At 42.6% G+C, this 22,056-nt stretch overlaps 1 protein-coding gene across 1 annotated transcript; it reads left to right on the forward strand.

Moving 5' to 3' along the window:
• Nucleotides 1-4,985: 4,985 nt before the first annotated feature.
• Nucleotides 4,986-19,315, forward strand: calm1b (calmodulin 1b). Its single transcript, XM_059355986.1, has 6 exons — nucleotides 4,986-5,120; nucleotides 10,416-10,446; nucleotides 11,324-11,467; nucleotides 17,011-17,117; nucleotides 17,402-17,537; nucleotides 18,235-19,315. The coding sequence occupies exons 1-6, from the start codon at nucleotides 5,118-5,120 to the stop codon at nucleotides 18,261-18,263; spliced, it is 450 nt and encodes a 149-aa protein (XP_059211969.1). The 5' UTR covers nucleotides 4,986-5,117; the 3' UTR covers nucleotides 18,264-19,315.
• Nucleotides 19,316-22,056: the final 2,741 nt, after the last annotated feature.

Genomic DNA, 22,056 nt, shown 5'->3' on the forward strand with positions numbered 1-22,056 from the left:
CATTTAAATCAAGCGTGGCGTGTTGGGCCGGAGAGTCTGGGATTGTTACAAGAAGAGGGGTGTGCGTTCTAATGAGGCATTTGCCCTGTCAGCTCAAGGCAAACTGTGGGCTGGGTGTTTCTAAACCGCCCCCGTGAGCGCACAGACACTGATGGGGGATGATAACGGCAGGGCTGAACATGGTGTTGGCATTCTCTGAAAATGTCACATCCACATTATTGTTCATTCACGATGTGTACAGATTGCGATGTACTTCATAGCGCTCTAAAAGCAAATAAAAGCCTACTTTACAAGATTATACATTTCCAAACACATGAAGGGACAAGGAACTTCTGAAGTAATCCAAATGAAGAACTCTACAATGGAAAAGCTTGTTTTGTTTGAATAGGATGGAAGTATGACAAAGACAATCTTTTTGTATACTTTAAGAAAATGGTGTGCTGTGTAATCTTTAATAGGGCGCAACAAGGTTTAAGGTGGGGAAAAGGTGACCAAACTATTGCAAATCAAACATGTACAGGGAGTACATGTTTGATTTCTACATCTACAGTATGTTGCTGCCAGTGGTGGACTCAGGCTGAGGTGCAGATGCAAAAGGAAACAAAATTAGCACCAGCACAAATAATATTTTCTAGCATGTATGGCAGCCTAAATGGCACTGCATGTTTTCTCCATTTAACAATGCAATGAATCTCAGTTTTCTCCACTGGAAGGACACTTTCTCACATTTTCTCCACTAGAAGGACACCCTAGAGGGCACTTCATCATGTTTTCTCCATCAGAAAGGAACCCTTAATGGTACTTTTTTATGTTTTCTCCACTGGGAAAAGAGGTTACTTCCTCACTTTTTCTCCTCCAGAAGAACATTCTAGAGGGCACTTCTTCACATTTTCTTTGTTTAAAGGGCATCAAAGAGGGCACTTTATCATGTTTTATCTATCATAGGTTCATCTACGAGGGCAGCTCTGCAGCATTTGATCCACTGGTGCTGCCAAGAGTAAAACAACAAATATGTGTATGCTTATGTGGGTGAGATAGTGATTGGAAGACACAAAGCAGCAAAAAAGCATCTGCTTATGCAATAGCTATGTCTCCTGTTAAACAGAGCAAAACACTGAACAAATTCAGTAAGAAGTGCTGATTAGTTCCAGCAGATTAACAAATGAAACAGCTCAACTTGAGTTAGAGTTACATGACCTGATGAGAGAACTGCTCACAGCCTGGACTCACACTGAACTGCAAAGATTTGCTAAAATGGTCATGGAGATCTTAAACGAGTTATTGTGGAAAATCAAGAAGTTTGTTTTTCTTAAGTGGAACCACATGAGCTGTAACTAATGCAACAGCTACTCTTCTTGGGGTCAACAGGAAAAAAAATAAGTTGATGTTATACATATGCATATACACAAACACACAAGACAGACAAAATAAATAAAACTATTTACAGCACTATAGCACTAGTCTATAATATAATCAGCAGTACTGGAGCATACACACTATAATACTTTATGATAAAGCAGCTGTAGGGGCTATATAAGTATCAAAACATTCAATCCACATAGAATCCAGAAAGCCTGTATTCACAAACTGTACCTTTAAAAGAGGTCTCTGTAAGGTTGTGATGTCATAACAGCCATATGTCCAGGTTGAAAGCGCTGCAGTGCCATCACAGTCATTCCCCTGCTGTAATGATGGTGCAGACACCCAAAAGTACAGATGAAGAAGACCGGAAAACACTGACCAATCAGAGCAGACTTGGCTTTTTCGGGAGGGAAGCTTAAACAAACAGGTGCTTTAACGGAGCGTTTCACACAGATGGTGAAAACAGAAAAAATAATGTGTTTTTCGAGAATTAAGGCACGTTAAAATGTAGTCGAACCCAAAAGTATGAACTTGAAAATGAACATTATATGTCCCCTTTAAATATATCTATGGCTCATTAGAAATCCCTAATGTTATTCAAGGTTTTCCTGATAAATAACGGTGAATTATTCCAATGAATGGTGGCCTTGTACAAAACAGTTCTCTATGAATCATTAGTTTGGGACTGTGGGGCAGTTATCTTATTATCTAGCCACGTGTCTAGACTTAGTTTTTAGGACAGTGATGCAAGCAGACCTTCTAAATCCTTAAATGCATGTGGAGAAAAAAACATTGTGAGGTCTTATAACTGTTTAGAGTAGACGGTACAGGGTTGAAGGCTTCTCTCTTTTGATTAAAAGCAGAAACAAATACTGTTACACACCCATTGTAGTGAAGTAATGATCTGTGTAGATAGATAAGCCTGTATAGGGCCCACACTCTTCATATAAAACACCTGTGCCTGTAATGTGTGTGTGGCATTTCTTCCGTTCATGATTTCTGCACTTCATCCACTGGGTGGTGCTTGTGTCAGGTACACTCAAACAGGCTGGAGGATTTATATATACGTGTGTGTAGATTATGACAACACTGCTATACTATCTGCTCGGCTCAATTCTGCGTCGTCATTCTACCTACCGACGTTTAACGCGTTTTATTAAGCAGGCAGACATGTTCGCTTTAGTAAATGACAAAACAATTTCATCGTTGTCGTGAAATGAAACGCACCCCAGTTGTGTACCGCTTAAATAAGTAGGCACCAACCCTGCCATGCCTCATTGTTAATTTCACGTAGGCCTACCACACTTTGTAGTAGCCAATAGTAAGTCTGCGCACTTCCCATATCGAGCCTATCAAACATTTACCCCGCACCAATGAAAACCTGTCGCATTTTCCTTCCGTCTCGACCAAACCAATTTAAATAATTACAGACACTAATAAATCGTCGCAAACGCGGCGCTGAGAGGTGCGTTGGTTTTTAAGTTTCCTGTATTTATATTTATTATATTTACATCAAGTGCCACTGCCTGGTGCAATGCAGGTCCCGTGTAGCCAATCGATGCGGCCGACACATGGAGTATAATATTGCAGGTCTGCAGCGGCCAATCAGAAACGCTATCACACACCGGCACAGCAAATTCTCCAGTGTCAACCAGGCTGCTTCCTACACTAGAGGTATCCTTCCGCAGCTGAAAACTAGTACCCTGTGTTGGGAGAATCTAACTCTCTTTCTGGAATAATAAGAGGCCAGATGGATGGATTGGAAGCTAATGCACCATTGCGGATTTGTATTTTTTATATGAAGTTCATCATCAGATATATTCAGTGAAATTGAGGGATCTAACAGTGATATGCCCCGATTTAAAGGCACAGTCCACATTTTTTATGAGTTTGAAGGTAGTATTAAAAATGGTTTCATATGGCAAAACAACTATAGATAAAATAATAAAGTGGTATTTTGTGGGTTAAGCTAAGGTAACTAGACTTTAGTTTTGAGTCAAAAGCATATTTTGTCTTAAACATATTTGTGGTTATATATTTTTTATCAGTTTGATTTATTTTGACATGATAGGGACTATACTTGTATTAAAATGACTTGTGGTAGTTACCAGGCAGTGAGAATTGGGAGAAAATACAGGCTTTCTTGATAAGTAACAATTACTACAAATCCAGACACATTAGTGAACCCTGTCCATTTAAATAGGGGTAGTTTTTTGGCCCATTAGATGTTAATTCCTATTTTTATGTAAACCTTAAGGCCTGAATAACTATTTGGGTTTAACTGTAATTTGCAGCTTTATTGCTCCTAATCCAACTTGGTGTAAAACCTAAAAAAAACCTAAAAACTAAAAGTCTACTAAATGAACATAAAACACTGCTTCTTGTAAGTTATGCTTTCCTGCTAGTAAATGTGTGGGAATCTGGCCTCCAGTTGAATAAAAGTAATAGCATGTATTCAGTTTTTCCTTACAGGACCTTATCCTCACATGACTCTGGTGTTGTTTCCTGTGATGGAGGCCAATGGTTTAATAAGCAAAACATGACATCAACATATTAACCTTTGGAGGTTTGACCCCCATGTGTGTTATGTGCTTTTATAACATGCATTGACGTTACATACAGGGCCAGATTAACACTTTGCTGTACCCTGGGCAACAATATCCAAGGGCCCCATCATCACGACCCCAGAATCACCATAATCTGGCAAAATATAGAATAAATTACAGTAATATACAGTTAATAGACTAAATACTTCAATAACTAACTGTACAGATGTGCAAACGCTCATAGAACTACAAATGCACTACGATGTCCTCTTGTCAAGGCCACTCACTCACATATGGTGTAATGAAAACAAAACACATCAGCATCAGTATAATCTGGCAAAATTGACCCACTACATAGATGATAATAATAATAATAATAATAATAATAATAATAATAATATATTTTATTTGGAAGGCGCCTTTTTTGGCACTCAAGGACACTGTACAAAAAGATAGAAAAAAAAGGGAAGGAAGTGTCCTCAATTTTCGCAAAAAAATAAATAAATAAGCAACCACTTTTAAAGCATCCAATATTTATTTAACAACACCTATTCCCAGCAGCAGAAATGTATTGAATTGATAGAGGCATCACAGAGGAAGACAAGAATCAAGAATCTAGAATCGAGTAGCACTTTGGTCGTCAGCTCATTTTAAACAGAAATCATCCTGTCACCTTAAAATTCATTGTTAAGCAACGACTCCGATGGACAGTTTAACTAATAAGCGAGAGATAACCAGATATTTTGCTTGTGCCCACACTGCCCTGGGCCCTTTAGAGGTCGTGGGCCCCTGGGCAATTGCCCAGTTGCCCATATGGTTAATCTGGCCTTGGTTACATAGGCAACAATTGTAATGTACATCTAAAACATAATAATACAAAGATGTGTTCAGCAATAATAAATCAAATATCCACTGCATTCCCAGTCATGTACCTCAATATGACAGAAGGGATGCACTCAATGCACTGCAGGCGTTTAGCCCCGGTGATTGGCAGCTCTTCTCTGCTACAGGCCTGTGCCGCTGCAGCAACCCTGAATTGAAATAAGGAAGTGAGTGATCAGTGCTAGTGTGGCGGAGGGATACACAGGCAATCCCCATTCTGGCCACGGCCAATATACACACTCCTAACCCGCCAGTGGAACTCCATCTAAGGAACGAGCACACTCCTAGTCTGCCTCCACAGACCAACAAGCACACAACCCATCAGACATGGTATGTATTGTCATTCATTCTTTGCAGTAGGGGAATTGTTTTTAATCCCAGTAAACCCTGGTTGCTACGAGTGTAAACCTGGTTGAGCGTATTGCTTTTCCGTTCTTTAGGCAATTTACGCACTCATTGATTCCGCGTATGAACATTCGTATGCGTAGAAGAGGCGGAAAACGCCCGCAAACTGCTATTTTTATGTTCTAGCAACTGCATGGGATAATGTGAAGCTCTGTTATGGACTGTCTTTGTTCGCTTTTGTGGTTTATACGTGAAATTGTGTTCACCTTCAAAACGGGGCTGTATTTCCTCATAACTGCGCAATTCATACAGCATTATTGGGTATTCGGCTATATCAGGGCAAGTAGCTGGTTCACAGCTGCATGGTGGAGCTCGAATTAAATCTTGGACTAGATTTTGTGGTATCGGAATAACTAACAAAGCTATTCTGGGTCATAACAGCATAATTCTGCAGCCATAAATGCATTAGGGTGCATTTGAGAATCCGCCTTAGCAGCGCAGGCGTGTTGGGAAGCCTTCCTGTCGCTGTTAGAGGCATAACACAGTCATACGCTGACATTTTCATATCATAGCCGACATGTTTTAACATGTGTTTTATTCTGTGTTTACGGTTTGAACGCGGTAAACCCACGGACGACGACGCTCCTCTAGTTATGAGGAACACGAGCTGGCTTCCCCTTTTCTATGTTGCACCATCTTGCTGCTCGAGCCGAGCCATGATGGGGGAATGGCACTATTTTATCTCGTCAGTTTTCCGCAACGGAAACGGACCATATTCTGTAATTACAAGGTTATAGCTGCATTGAATCGTCTGGCTACCAAATAAAGAGCTACTAAAAAACGATATGAGACGCAGTTCCGCCTTCACTGCAGGCTCTGAGGGTTTATCTTAGGTTGTGTTATCTATTTGTGTTATGTCGGCTGATTTGGTTGCCCCTTTGCAAATTTTCGATGTTATGCAAATGTGGTGCCGGTGAGTTGTCTGAGATCTTTCTGCCACTGGAAACCACTAAACATCAACAGCTGTTAAGTTTTCCAAACCAACTCAATAGTACCTATTGTTTTTTATGAACACTTCAGGGCCACCATGTTACTCCACAGCTCATACATTTGTAAAAGGTTTATTATTCTGTAGCATTAAATGCTGAGAAACCACATAGGCCTCAGTGACTTGCAAAATACATTACCGCACCATTCTATCCATTTCCACCAGGTGTTGGAGACACTTTCACACTGACATCTGCAACCAGCTCATAAAACGAAGCCCCTCGGTTGGCTACGTCACATATCAAGAAGTGATCTGGATGTGTAAAAAAAAAAAAAAAAAAAAAAAAAAGGCCATCATTAATGGCCTGAGAGAGTCAAGAAGCTGTAGACCTCTTTTCCCCCCTCTGCTGCGATCAAATATCCCATGTATGGTATCGAGCTGCGATGCAGTTTCACGTTGCAACGCGGCGCAGTAATTGGAGTGTAAAGTGGAATTGTTATGGCCTGCGTATCAGCATCTCTGAAAAGTTTACTCCACAGGCGTAAGCCCCTTGTCTGCATCAATACGGCCATTGAAGTGGAAACAGCCTCCCCTATTGAGGTGGAAGTATCGAATAAGTAGTCGGACCATGCTAAGGCCCTATCCTATTCCTGTTACGCTCTTGTTTGCTGATGCATGTTTAGTAACTTGAAGGACATCTGATCTGTCGCAATGAATAATTTATCTGCTTGGCGGCAACACCTAGCCATGTTCCATGTTCCTGGTGTCTAGGAGTGATAAAGTGGTGCGGAGGAGTACCCAGCCACCTATCAGCACCAGGCCATATGGTGGACCAGCCTTGTCCGCAGGGTGTGGGGATGCTGGTGTCGTTTACACCCATTCCCCCCCACCACTACCACCCCCCCCCCCTCCCTTCCAGACACGGGCCCCGGCCCCTGAGGCCTCACTGTCTTTTGTCCAGCCTCAAAGAGAAGAGGCGTTCAGCGCTCTGTGGAGCTATAGAAAGGAAGTGTGTGTGCCACACTGGCTCTTTGTGTTTGTGCTTGTGTTAGGAATGAATGGAAGTGTGTATGCTAGTGTGTGTCACGCCCATCTGTCGGAGTGACAGCTGGTTACGCGTCTTTCACTTGGTGAATATAGAAAAGCTACTTCAGGTTTGGGCACCTGACAGATCAGCAGTTTGAAAAGTGCCCACAGAGTTGATAAAGAAGAAGATAATCGTTGGCATTCTCTTACACCATTTTGCATCCCGTATCAAATTAAAGCTAGTGTGAACAGTGAGCGATGCAGTAAGTTTGTACAAGGGTAATTTGACATCAACTGAGAGCACAAGATATTCCTTGCTGGCCCGGTGAACTGCCTCCTGCCTCCTACAGTCCTGTTTGGAGCGCATTGCTCGGGCCGGCTGCCCGGGCAACAGTGGGAGTGGTTGACCCACTCATGCCAGCGAACTGATGCCAGCAGAGCCCCCCCATCCCCAAACACTAACACACTCCTGTTCCTCTGCAAGCTGGAAGCCTGGCAGTGAACAACCCTGCCCGTAGAACACTGTGTATGGTGAATCACAGGGAGTTTCCTCTGGAACAGTATGTCACATATATATACCGTGGAGAGAAAATGACACAAAGAGAGGAAAGGTCTGGAGGAGGAGAAGTTGGTATTGGCTGAAGTCCAAGTGCAAAGGAAAGAAGGAAGAAAAAGGAGAAAAGGAAGGGATGGGCCGGTAGTGGGCCTGGTGGTGCAGCAGCACCATGAGGCCCCAACAGCTTGGGCCTAAGCCAGGGGAGGATCCATAGCACTGAGTCACCAAACCCCACACCCAGTCCACTTAGAGGGACAGCAGGGGACAGAAAGAGACAGCAAAGTTACAGCAGGAGCAACACAGCGTGACAAAGAGGGTGACTAAGGGGAAGATGGAAAACGAGAATTAACACAAGGATAAAAGACATGAGCACCAGACGATGGTGGCACCTGAAAATGAGAAAGAGAATAGTGGTCAAGCTGGGTGCCATGTTTTCGTTGGCATGGCTGTTTTGTCTCTTGACATTTCAGATTCTCACAACTGGAAATGGAGACAGGAAGAGGGTGCAGGCAGGGCATTGAATCATGTCAGCTAATTGTATGAGCTCTGCTGATGTTATCCATGAAAGCCCTCGCTGGCTGGATCAATCCATCCCATGGCTGCTGCTACTCAAAGCACTGGGAGAGGCCTTTTGTTTTAAAAAAGCTAAAGGTCAGCTTGCAGTGTTTCATCTCCTTAATCTTATCCAGTCTAACTGAATCTAGTCGTTGTGCAACAAATTTAATTTACTGGCATGCTTTACAAAATAAAATACCCTCACCTCCAAACATGGACTTTTACGAGGCTCAGATTTCCACAGCCATGGGGTTTCAGGATGACTTGTTATTGGATGTTTTCTGTGCAGTATCCACAGCTAGATTGCTTGTACAAACACGTAAACACACAATTGGCTTGAGGAATTTGCTTTGAGGCAGAACTGGCTACTCTGACTAACTCACAGGAAACACGGGGATGGAAAGTATTGGTGTTGAGGAAGAATGCCATTAAGAAAGACTGTGTGTGCAAGAGTACACGTATGTAAGTGTGCACATCTGTGACTGCTCATGTTTATTTGTGTGTTCCTTTTTGCCAAGCACAATGATGTCAGTGTGATCTGTTAACTAATTATTAAAGAGAAAAAACTAAAGCAGTGAAGGGAGGGTACCTGTGGGAGTTTTTTGCGCCTCAAGCTTTGTATTCACACTTCACTGCTGAGGGTTTTTGTTTGAAAACAGAAGCTCCTTCACAAAGAAGCGTGATCCTTCTATGTAAAAGGCCTGGCAGTGAATGCTCGCCTGCAAACCATTTAAAGCATGTGTGAGTCACTATCAGCCATCACAGAGCCTCAGCAAGCTAAAGGGAACAGGGTGGGAGGGGAACCAATCCTGCGCCAACCCAGCAGGCCTTTTTTCCTGTTGGTATGACCATGGAAAACACTCTCATGCTGATATGTCCTGAAACAACCCCGCCTAAACATTTTCTCCTGGTCTGGAGACAGTACTTCATCCGTTTTATTACAGCGTCTCATGGCCCAGCAGTCCCTGATGTGCGGACCGCCATGGTGTAGCCTACTTTTTTGAACATGGTGTGAGTCAATCCCATGGAGCCTCTCATCAGCTGGAAATTTAATTCTGTGAAGTGTCTTTGTAGAGCTCTCTATGTGGAAGCTTTCTAGCAGTCTATCACACAAACACAAAAGAAGTCTTCACAAAGTCTGCTATTAGCATGAGCCAAGTCTGATAACCGATGTTCAGCAACAGTATCAATTTCAAACTCAGACTGGAGTCAAGGAGGACTGCAACCGGGGCTAAACTATTACACGGACCGAATCTGTTTAGCGTGCTATGATCATAGATTGTATAAAATAGTGTACGTCTTCACAGTGATATCACCCATTGGTTTGTGGATTCCCATTTTGAAGCTTTGAAATAAGTGTTTCTGCTGTCACCATCTTGGTTTTTGGCCTTCACCATCATGCACCCAAAATGTTAGACTTAACTCTGATTGAAAATACACTGTGAGAGGGTCAAAGTTTTAAGACAAAACAGTGGCTTGTCAAGCACAAGGTAGCCCGGCAAGAAAGCACACCCTTTTACTGTAAATCACACTATAATTTACAAAATGAGTCTTATGCTGTATTTAAGAAGACTTGTAACTATGATTAAGAACAAAAAGTCAGGAGGACAGTGTTTAATAAATTTAGTGAGAAAAAGGATCATTTTCCCATAGACTTCTACAATGAGACTTTGTTTTGCAACCAGTGGAATCATCCCCTGCTGGCCAGTAGGAGGAATGCAAGATTAAAGCACATTGGCTTCACCTTTTAGGCCCGGAGGTTGCCACTATGAGTCTGCAAAGAGAAGACACAGGCCATTTAGATAAGAAATGTAGATTCTTGGGTTATGAATATTGTAATGAGTCCTCTAACTGACCAGCACTCCCATCCCCAGCGTACTGGGTGCTAGCTAATGGGCCTGTTAGTTAATTTGGAGTAGTTTCATTGGTAAACTTTGGCAGCCCTGTGAGCAGATTCCAGCTAAGGCCTCTGCTGATGGCCTAGCACTGTGGCCAGCAGACCCCTGAACACTGTGGCCAGTGTTAAGCCATGTGGTGGTTGGTGGATTGGGACGATGAGGAATGTCATGACGCAACACTCTGGGATTTGAAATAGTTGCCTTGTTGAGAAACTTCATTGTTTGTAACCCTCTCCCTCTTTTTTTTCCAACCACAGGCTGACCAACTAACAGAGGAGCAGATTGCAGGTAGGAACAGAGAGATTTTTCTGCTTTACTCCCCCTCATAACCAAGACCTTTTTTTCACATGTTTACTGGTGGATCTCTTCCACGCTATGTTATTCAATAACGTTCCTCCATCACATGAGCAAGGTGATGTCTTTCATTAGCTGCACTGGTTGCCTTCACACCACTAATGGCGAGCATGAAAAGAAACAGAACTCTGAATGATTTGGCAGCTGCCCTCCCTTGGTAGATCATTAGCTTTTCAAAATGAACAGGAAATAAGGGGAAGAAGCTTTTACAGCATGTCATGAGTCAGGAGTAAAGCTCATGAAGCCACAGTGAATAGACAGTTTTCCAAGCGAGCTTATGAGTAGTTTCAATCACTGAGGCACCTTGATATTCTTGATAAATAAATGATGTGTTCTTTGTACTAAAACTGGAGGCTGCACAGTTTCTACTCACTCAGACCCCCTCTGTGGCTAATTAGCTTGTGCTAAGACTCCAAGGCTAATGCTCACTATTGCCTGCACCTCCCTGGATGGCTTTTTATGGCCCATAGTTAAGAAGCCTGCTCATACAAGCTGCTGCACACATTGAAGTTCTTCCAGTAAAATCTGTCCTCTTTTTCAGCCTCCAATACTCTGCCTCATTCTTTTTGTTTTCACGGTATGAGATAAGATCCCTGAGTGGTTTTAGAGCTCAGCACATTTACAACTTCACTTCTGTCCATGATTACGTGGGCCAATTTACAGAGAAGAATGAACTTAGTTAACACGGTTGCTTTAGTCACAAGGGACCGGTGAACCTTATCGACCTGATTGCAGTGTCCTAACTTAACCCATTTCTGAAACTGCATGGCAACGGTAATCTAACCTGTAACTCTTACCTCCACTCCTGCAGAGTTCAAGGAGGCTTTCTCCTTATTCGACAAGGATGGTGACGGTACCATCACCACCAAAGAGCTCGGCACCGTCATGAGGTCGCTGGGCCAGAACCCCACAGAGGCAGAACTGCAGGACATGATCAATGAGGTGGACGCTGACGGTCAGTATACATGCTTGATTTAGCCATGATAATAACACCTGTGAGTTGAGCCAGAGCGATATAGGATTTTTAAGACCAACACAATACAGATATCAAAGGGGAAAATTCACCGATTACCAATATGGCATCTGATTTGTGTCTCTGGAAGGGTCCTCAGAAGGCAGCTTTATTAAACAAATAGCTTATTGAAGGATACATAACATTATAATATATAATATCAACTAATGCTAGAAATGAAAAGTTAGAAAATAAAGAACAAATACAAAGATGTCAGTGATTGGCCAGTAATATCTGTAGCTGTGAGTTACTCATTACAGATAGGTCAGTAATAAATTAATCTGTACCAATCATGTTTGAGTCCATGAGTCAGTCCATGTGGAGAGGAAAAGAAGCAGAACACATTGACCTCAAAACCCTTCAGTTCAGTCTTGTGATTGGATTTATATACAGTGCTAATAGACAACATGGTCAGAATATCTGCTAAATCCTAAACAGAAGAGTGGACTAAATCATCATGGGTATTTGAAATGTCTTGCATTACAAAGACAGGAAGGATTTACATCAATGTTATGAATCATTTTCAAGTGAAATATGTCACTGGATATAAAGTGAGTGCACACTTCTGGCCTAAATTACTTGGGAATGTATGTAAAAGATGGATAATCAGCAGTTAAATTGTTAATTGTGCTTCCATTTTACTATCATAAGTGAGTAGGAAGGCTTTTGATATTCAGGTTAATAAGGTGAGGCCATTCTGTTCCCATCAGCAGTTCAACTGATCCTTTCCTACTCACATCCCCATTTTTAATCAGTGAAATGACTTGCAGAACAATTTTAGTTCATACTAGGTGGTACAGTTCTTTGGGAGATTTATCCATTAATTTCAGTCATTTTGGGTGAATAGAATCATAATTCCACATCATAACCATTTTGTTGCATGCCTTCAGTGATAAAACCTCTGTAACAAATGCTTGAGGGATTAAATAGAGCATCCATTACAGCCCCATCTCCCAACACATCAGTCGTGTGGTTGCCCACCTCCCTCCCTTTTCTACCAACTGTCAACCAACTGTCCAGGCCAACTGACCGGCCAGCTATATTTTCACATGACGTGTCGGCCCGTGTCAGCAGTTTAGTCACTGTGTGTTCAGCTCCATCATAGTTGACAACGTCAGAGATATGGATGCGCGGGAGGTGCTCACAGTGCTGGTGAGTAGAGCAGGATAAGTGTCACAAGAGTGTCAGTGTTGGCACCCCATGCTGAGTGCCATAACACAGGCACATTCTTCTTTTTTCACCTCATGAACAGCAGCTCACCTTTATCATCCACTGCAGTGACTCCCAAAGGTGATGTATAGAGAAGAAAGAGAGACTGTAGGGTGTAAACCTTTTCAAACCGATTTGATATTAAGCCAAGCACTGGACAGACCAGTCTACCAAATTGAACATTAGGTGTCACACTTGACTGAGAGTGTAGTGACTCCAGTCCACTTGGTAGCTGGTTTGCCAGAAAGTGAACTTTATAGGAAACAAACACAATGTGCTCGTTGCCCCTCCTCCACCTGTACTGATCTCCTTTATGTTGCAGGTCTCGGCTCTGCAGTAAATTGGGCAAAGTGTGTCAGCTCCATTAATCCGTTTATCAACAATCATAATGTTAATTTTTAAAAATGCCATATTGCACTGTGTCTGCGGTCTCTAATGATACTTTATTATCAGAGTGGAAGCGATAGAAAAGGAGGTAATCAATCATGGATAGCATCGTTCTCCCGGATGGATTAAACAAATAAAAAGCTAAATTGTTGAAATAGGTGGTGGGATACTTGGCCGTAAATATACCTTGGTGCCCTGCCCAGGTAAAGTCAATTTGCAGGAAAACACTGTAAATACAAGTTGGATTTAGTGCTCAGGTAGCTTTACATTCATTTATAACTTGTCATAAAGACAACCAGCTCAACCAGTTGGCATTCAATCAAACAAGTTTAAGCTTGTACACTGGCATGGACCTGCTAAACCAGAAATCGACCCAACTCTCAGAGACAGAAAAATAGAGACAGAGAGGAGTCGGAGGAGTTGGCTCGTAGCTCCCGAGCTGCCCGTCCTTGGGCAGTGGAGTGGAGGATGTTCGCTGTCAGTGGGCCTTTCCCCCCAGTGGTGCTCTGTCAGCTTATAGGATTTTGTAAATGGGACCGCATTGATCAGGAGAAATCAATTGCACTGCAGCTTGGCTGCCCCTTTATTGAAACGTCCTCCCACCATCCTCAGCACTCTCCCCCTCCCCCTCAGTTACACCCAAGAGCAAGCATACACACACACACACACACACACACACACACACACACACCATCACTAACATCCCCTTGTTCTGCCTCTGCCTCCCTTGGCTGATGCAATCTAGGTCAGACAGCAATGAAGCTAGTAATGGAAAATAAAAGTGGTTACATAAGGCCTCTCTGCGCTTTGCACATCCAGTACCCACATCGGCAGCCATGGGATGTTAGCTGGCCCATTGAAAATCAGCTTTATTTACCAAACAAGGAGGCCGTGGTAAAGAATTACAATGAATGGAAGACAGGATGGAAGGTTTTAGCTAAACAGAGCCGTTAAAAGAAAGAGTCTCTTGGCTATTTGTAAAAGCCAAGCCACAATTTATGAACAGTGGGTTACAGTATCTAATGGAACTGCTGCTGTGTATCTATCATCCACACAGAAACAAGCTAACCACAATTGCTCGAAAGGATACAGATGTTTCCATATTCCTGGAGAAATGTGCCGTCATAAAATATGTAAAAGCCAAGAAAAAGAACATTTCAATGGATTGAATAAGTGTATGACAAAAATATTAGCTTTAGTCACAGCACATCACTCGTCATCATTACACAACCCGACATCTCATTCCTATCTCTGGGATGGAAGTTGGCTTTATGATGCAGGAAAAAAACGATGACCACACATACAAGTGCGCCGAGATGCCTCAGCCTTCTATAGTTTGCGTCAGCACCTCTTATGTGTAATCGCACCATCTCCCACTCGGTTCACTCCTTATATTCTCTCCTCTTCACAGCTCCCTCATCTCTATCTCCCTCTCTACCGCCCACTCCCTCCCTCCCTCCCTCTCTTTTTTTCTCTCTCTCTCCCTCCCACCATTTTCTCTCTCTTCCTCCCTATCTTCATCCCTCCTTGCTTCCCTCCGTCCTCCACTGCAGCAGCTGGCTCGAGGTGCAGTTGAGCAGATATCACTGGAGGGCTGCTTTGCTTCTCTTCTCATTGCCCCCCCCCCTCCCCTCAGATGATGGTTTTCCAGTTGCAGTCCTGCCTTTTTCTCCAAGACTGGGACAACCCCCCCCTCAGCCTCCCTCCCAACCCCCCAGTGGCAGCATGTGTTCCCTCTGTGCTGCTGGCTGTCTCTGTGTGTTAGATAACAGGTCCTTAGATTGTTACCCCGGGCTATGAGATCACCATCTGCCCCATCACATTACTGCATCCCTTTTTCGTTACACACACACACACACACACACATCCATTCTCGCTCTCCATTCTCTTGTTGGCTCTCTGAGGCGTGCTCTGTCATTGGTTAATCTGCGTACAATCCCTCCGCCCCCATCCGTCCCACCCCAGGGCTAATCCTCCCGGGTACTTTGCCCTCGGTGTCCCTGACCTTCTCTCCAATCCCCTGACTTTTTTTGTGACATTTTTCAATTATAATACATTGCTAACACTTCTACCTCCCAACATCCCCAGGTCTACAAAAACCATTAGATTCACCTCCAAACATGCTGTCCTCCCCCCTGTGGTTGCAGCCGGTGAGCTGCTGAGTTCCTCATAGATCCTTTCCTCTGTCAAGAGGGTCTGATCCCCTGGTAATCCCGTCTTGACAACAGTAACATGGATATTGATCCAATCGCACGCATACATGCGCCACCAGGACAGCTGCTGCCATTAGCACCACCAAAACACAGTGTCAGAATGTTAAAGGAGAAAAAAAGGGACTTAAGGGTGGATAAAAGACATGAGGGACGAGCATCTCCATAGAAGCTCCCCACCTCCTTCCTGGCCTTCTCTCCTCCCCTCAGGCCGGGGTTTCCAACCAGGAGAGATGAGCCTTTGATTTATCCCAGCTCCTTGAAGGCCAAGCTGCACAGTATACTATATGTCTACATTATGGATGACTGGCCGTGGGTCCCCCTGCAATCCTGCTGCGCTGTGTATAACATATGCAACATCTTCCCAGGGCTTCCCTGAGGAAGAAAGGGAAACACACACCCTCCACCCCCTCCTCCTCCTCCTCCTCCTCCTCCCAGCCTGCAGTAGCTGTGTTTATCACAGGAAGGAAGGTGTACATGAAAATGATTTTAGATCAGCTCCCTTCTCTGCCATTACTCGTGTCCCAAGTCGCAGCATTGCTGTCAGGCACGCCCCCGGAGAGAAGTTATGGCACCTATGATGATGTAAACACTAGTGTCATACACTGTGAGAACCAACCAATACTGCCTACATTCATTTAGAGCCCATGACAGGCTAGGGCTGGACGATATGGCCCAATTTTTCTATCAATATATACAAAAGTTTATGTTGCGGTAATGGTATATATATCACATAACAATGACTGTAAATCCAATTCATAAATGGTTAAAAATAACATATCATACACATGTGATTTTCTTCTTTTATTTTGAACTTCCAAAGCCAAAAAACAAATACAACCGCCTCACATGAGCCAGCACTTAAGATGAAAGCAAAAGACTCAAAACAGTGAAACTAAAAAAATTGTTACCACATGAGACAGAAGCTCCTGCGGTTGAAACAGTATGGAAGTCATTTCTGCTGCACATAGGGGTGTCAATTTCAAACTGAAAATCAATCGAAATTAGCTTTCAATTTCAGTTATCAAAATCAAAACCAGGACTGGCTAAATCCAAAACTTCATATGGCCTTAGTGTGCTAAATTCAAGAAAAATATCACCATGTAGCTTTGGAAGAATTTAAAAAGGTGAATGACAGTTGTCAGGAAATAAAACAAATCAGCTGTTGATCTTTACCAATCAAGACTTGATCAAAATCTTCAGTGTTTGTATGATGTTAAACAATCAACTGATATTGAACATACATCACTGATGTTCATTTAGCTACTTATTTTATTTTATTGTATTTTCTATTTCCAGAATTGGTTTACAATGGAATACATTGTGCATGTAATGTTAAATATTCCTTAATGTGTTTTTTTGTTTTAAGAAACAGCCATCTGAGTACATTTACAGACTAATATTGGTGCACAATCCACATAAAAAAGGTCTATTTTCATTAGTCACTATACCACCGTATCAGTCATCATAGCAGTGATCAGTGATTTTTTCCCCTCTAAAATCAGTATCGTTCCCAAAAATCGAGCTCTATAAATGAATATTAAGTCCTCCAGTCCTCTGAATATGTTGCTTTTCATCAGCTAAATGCTGGCTTACATTATCTCTACTTACCCCAGTTTGCTTTTAAGCAATTGCAATTTTTTTGGTGATTAAATGTGCCTCATTGATCACCCATTCCAGGTAATGGAACCATCGACTTCCCGGAGTTCCTGACCATGATGGCCAGAAAAATGAAGGACACAGACAGCGAGGAGGAGATCCGTGAGGCTTTCCGGGTATTTGACAAGGTAAATAAAAGTTTTTAAGAGCATAATGAGGAAATTATAGAACAGTTTCCATGTTAAGTACTCCCTTTTTGTGTAGCAAGAAGTCATCTTGGAATCTTTTTAAATAAGCGTGATGATGACGTAACTAAAGTTTCGGCTGGTGGTAAATCCGTTTCCAACTTCCCATCTGCTTAACACCTGACAGCATGTCTCCTCAGTTATCAGCCTGGTGGGGATTCTTTTCCCTCACCAGTTCTTAGCCTGTGGGAATTTACTGTTTCACACATTCGATCCCATGCTTCCAGGACGGAAATGGCTACATCAGCGCTGCAGAGCTCCGTCACGTCATGACGAACCTGGGTGAGAAGCTAACGGACGAGGAGGTGGACGAGATGATCAGAGAAGCAGACATTGATGGAGATGGACAGGTCAACTACGAAGGTAAAAAAAAAAAAAGCAAAAACTAAAATGTCACGGTGCACAAATAGCTTTAGTTTCTAGGCCAGGGTGTGAGCTTTTATTAAGCAGCGCTGTGTATTTCTCTGAGGGCGACTGCAAGACAAGCCAGCCACACATAATATTAGTTATTAAATAGGAGCTATAGATGGAGCCTGCTGAAACAGAGATGGGAGAAAACCATCCTTCTGAATTATCATCAGTGTGCCAGGAGCCTTTTCACTCTTTCTTTCCTTCTCCTCCTTTCTCCCTCCCCCTCTACTGTCGCTCCCTTGGCACATTACACGAGAGACTGCACTCATTTTCTAGAAGACTGTTGATATATTATGAACAGTCCATAAGTCTTGGCTGAAAAGTGCCCTACTTCTATACTCCCATTGTGCCACGGAAAGAATATGTACTCAACATACAATGAAAGCCTTTTTTATTTATTTATTTTCATTTTACTTGTGCACCTGGACAACTGTAAGCACAAGGCAGGAGCTTTTTAATCAAATGGGTTTAACGAGATGAACACGGAATCCGTTTGGAAAGCAGACACTAATTAGGATGTGTGTTCTGAACCTGCTCAAGTTGATTAAAAAATTAATAAAGCATTTAACAATTTAGCAGGTGACTGCTCTTAACTGGCACCGACCTGATGTCCTCATTGTCTTCTCTTTTCTCTCTCTCTCTCTTGCAGAATTTGTACAGATGATGACTGCAAAGTGAAGCTTGCCCACCCCTTCCTGTCCCCTCTTAGAAGAAAAAAAAAAGGAAAAAAAAATCAAAATGTTTTACTTACCTCTTGGAAAAAAAATGTTCATTTATTCATACTGTTTCTGTATAGAAAATAATTGAATGTTGAAATAAAATATCCTTCTGTCCACACAGGAAAAATATAAAAATATACAAAAAATATCTGCATGAAAATGATGGTTAGTGATCCTGTCCCCTCCCCCCGGAGATCAGTTTAGCATCAGTACTTAACAAGTAAAAATAATAATAACAACAAACCCTGTAACTACTACCTTCAGACTAAAGCTAAAGCATTTGGCGAACTCCTTACAGTTCCATTTGCTAGTGGTAAATGTCTGGGCTGGCCATCTCTTCTTTCTCTCTCTGTTTTCTGTTCTTCATGCATGCAGCTTGAGACCGGAGCACTAACCCCGCCCCCTCCATCCCTCCTCCGGGCTACCAGAGCGTGCTGATTCCACTATAAGCTGTCCTCTTGTTGGTTTGGTACAGTTTTTTTGTATTTGGAGAGGAACCCTGTACTGTTAAGATGAGAGAGTATACCAGGTTCTAACTCAAGCGTTAAAGTGGAATGGGACTTAATTGTATGCTAGATAAAAAGAGAAAAAAACGATGTACAAAAAATACATTTTCAAATGTTTGGCATGTTCTTTTTTGTTTTTGTTATGTTATTTGGACGGCCATCTTAGTAGTTGTGCGTCCTGCCCTTTTTAAAGGAGGGGGGACTTAAAGAGTCTTACGGTGAGCTTTCTATTTTTTTTCTTTTCTTTTTTTTTCGCTGAGATGGAGTGTCTGTCCTCTTTTCTCGCAAGAGAGAATCACTGGCCTTCACTTTTTCTTTTTCTTCTTCTGTTTCTCGACTCAGACGAGAGCATAGTGAGGGGTGCGCTGTGTTTCGCAGCGCATGCTGTTAGGAGTGTCGGCGCACCGGTTTTCGCAACTGTTCATCTGAGTTCAGTTTACATTCATTCCAAGTTGTACATGCTAGTCTTTTTTTTTTTTTTTCAAATAAAAGACCATGAACTTTATTATGTCTTATGTCATTTTTCTTATGCTTGATTGTGAAAATGATCTATAAAGACGGCAGTCTGTACCAGGCAAATGTCAATAATAATAAATGATATAAGCATGGTGCAGTGTCATTGGCTGATGTTCTGGACTCAGTGTGTAATACTGTGCTCCATTACATGGCAGTGAGGCTGTGGAGAGAGTGAGCTGCTCACAGGGGAGGGAGAGGCAGCACAGAGTGTTTGCTCTCGCGCTCAGCAGTGGATATACATACACATCTATGACGCCTCTCTTCTCTCTCAAGACCCAGCCGGTTGCTAGGCAACAGGAGCATGCTGTAACTGGGATGTTGGGGGTTTTTGAAAAAGGCAAGTGGGAGTTTGAATAAACCCTCCTGCTTCTGCTGATGACTCCATGTTGGCTTGTCCTAGTAAGGCAAACCAGGCCACAACGCTACTGCCGTGTGCACTTTTTTTCTTCAGAGCACACGGAGTACAGGACAGGAAGGCCTCCGCCATGCCTTTGACACCACCTAAATCTCTTAAAAGTCAAGAATTGTTTTACTATATTTGGAGTGTAATTTGACCATGTTTGGAAAAGAGCAAAGATAGCCTGAGACAGCTCTCCACCCACCTACAGCATGGAGCTCTGTTAATCACAGCCCTATACATAGGCACACACACACACACACACCTTATTGTTTTTTTTTTTACAGAGAGAAAGGGCGAGGTTCTGCTTTCAGGGGAAAAACCCAGAACATTCTCTGCATTCCTGATACACTCATTATCTCTGTAGATCTGTTTTAAATTACCATTTACCAAGCGTGGAATGAGCCTTACTGGCATTAATCAGATAAACTGAAGCTGAGTGAAGGATAGAGAGGGCAACAAGAAGCAGAAGGGGAAACCCTGCCCAAACACTGCCAGTAACTGGGAAGGATGTCTGTCATCCCTTAATTACAGCCATGTTGTTTTATTCTTGAAGAAAACCAGGCAAACTAATGCAGCCAGCTCTCCTCTCCCCTCCCTGCAGCACCAGCTGAGCCAATAGGAAGTACAGTGAGCTTGATTGACAGCTGGGACTGAAGCGCTGCTGTTAAAGGCTTCCTGAAGCAGTCAGGTGTAAATAAAGAAGTAATGGAGTAAATTCTATAATTCTATAAATCAACCAATAAATTGCAAATGAATTCAGTAAGTTATTTAAACTACATCAATTTTTATGAAGTATTACTTCATTCATATTTTAGGTTTAATTTAGTTTTATACAACTTCATTTTTATTTCATTATAGATTTTTTATTATTATTTCAGAATTTCCTTTTTTTCAAAGCTTGTTTTATACTTTTAATGACAGTGGTCCACCAAAGTGTAGCCAGCCTCATGCCTCTGCCAGTTGAGCTGTCTAGACTGCTGCAGGGATGAAATATTGGGGTTTTATTTGTAGGCCATCCCAGTAGTTAGCATCGCCCTGGTTCCCTTGACAAAAAGGCCAATGGGCTTTTTCCATTGGGGTTTAGATTATTGCAGAAAATAAGCTGTGTGGCCACATGATAATGTTCACTTATTATTACAATTGTCCTGATTCGGGTGGAGAATCCACTGTCTTATTGCAATATGTTCATTTTTATCAGCAGTCAGTTGGTTTATTTAGAAAAATTGCTGTAAAAAGGGCTAGCAAGCTGGTCAAAATGTGGTTGCAGTTGTTGAACCCGGCTTACCCAGCTGATGAGCTGAGGGGATGGGCACAGGTGACACTTGGCATGAAAGGGTAAGGGTTAGGGTTAGACATTTTCAAATACCAACTTCTATCATTAAAATAGGAAAATACAAACCTGTTAAACTCAAAATGCTTAATGACATTTCATCCTTATTTCCATAATAATTTGCAGAACAGAAATCAATTTGTCCATCGTAAATGATGGGTAAAAAGGCTATTTTTTGAACAAGCTTGTAGTTTTTTTTTTTCAGATCTGTTTCACATGACTCCACAAATACAGCATTAACTCACTCACATTACATACAGGCATACAGTAGAAGCATATATCAACCCTACAAACACACATCCAGAGAACAGGTGGGCCACTAAACAGAGGACAAACCCACGAGGATCCGAGTCTGCTGGTAGGCTTGTGCTGCCGCTCTATGCAGCAACCAACGAGGTAAAACCAAACACAGCCGGTTAGCCAATCCCCAGACAGAAAGGGTGTGGTTTAGTCGAGGCTCCAGGATCCCTGAAAGAGGCCTCCCCTCCTCTCAGGGGAGGAAGGGACACTTGAGCACCCTGGGGGTTAAATTAAGAACATCAATATTTCACGTGTAAATGAAGCAGCACACTGTGGAGGCAGTAATGCGAGAAGGATTGACTGGGCAGAGGTATCGCGTATCAGCGCCCCTGGAAAGAACAGGCACACTTATGAGACAGGCCGTGACATATAGCGGGAGTGCGTATGACTGTGTGTGTGAGGGTGTGTATGATGTATGCGTGTGTGTGGGCAGGTGCAGACAGGGCATGTGTGCAGGGACATGGAGCCCTGTTTGTTGGTGTAGTGTCCAGCTGTATTAGCAAGTTAAGGAAGTGGATGAGGTGAGCTGAGCCAGGCACAACATCAATATGGGGAAGCTTCTGGCACTTTCTAATACACACAACCACGTACGCTAGCAGAAGCCCATTAGCACATGCTTAACATGTTTTGGCTGTTGTTATTTTTTTTAGCAAAACAAGAATAGTGTTCTCTCTGGTTGCTGTAAAGGTGGCATTATTTG

The sequence above is a fragment of the Centropristis striata genome, chromosome 18, assembly GCF_030273125.1.
Source record: "Centropristis striata isolate RG_2023a ecotype Rhode Island chromosome 18, C.striata_1.0, whole genome shotgun sequence".
Taxonomy (NCBI): Eukaryota; Metazoa; Chordata; class Actinopteri; order Perciformes; family Serranidae; genus Centropristis; species Centropristis striata.

Coding starts and splice junctions, on each gene's coding strand:
- calm1b (XM_059355986.1), top strand. Junction 11,468..17,010: donor CAATGAGGTGGACGCTGACG/GTCAGTATACAT, acceptor CACCCATTCCAG/GTAATGGAACCATCGACTTC. Junction 17,538..18,234: donor TGGACAGGTCAACTACGAAG/GTAAAAAAAAAA, acceptor TCTCTCTTGCAG/AATTTGTACAGATGATGACT.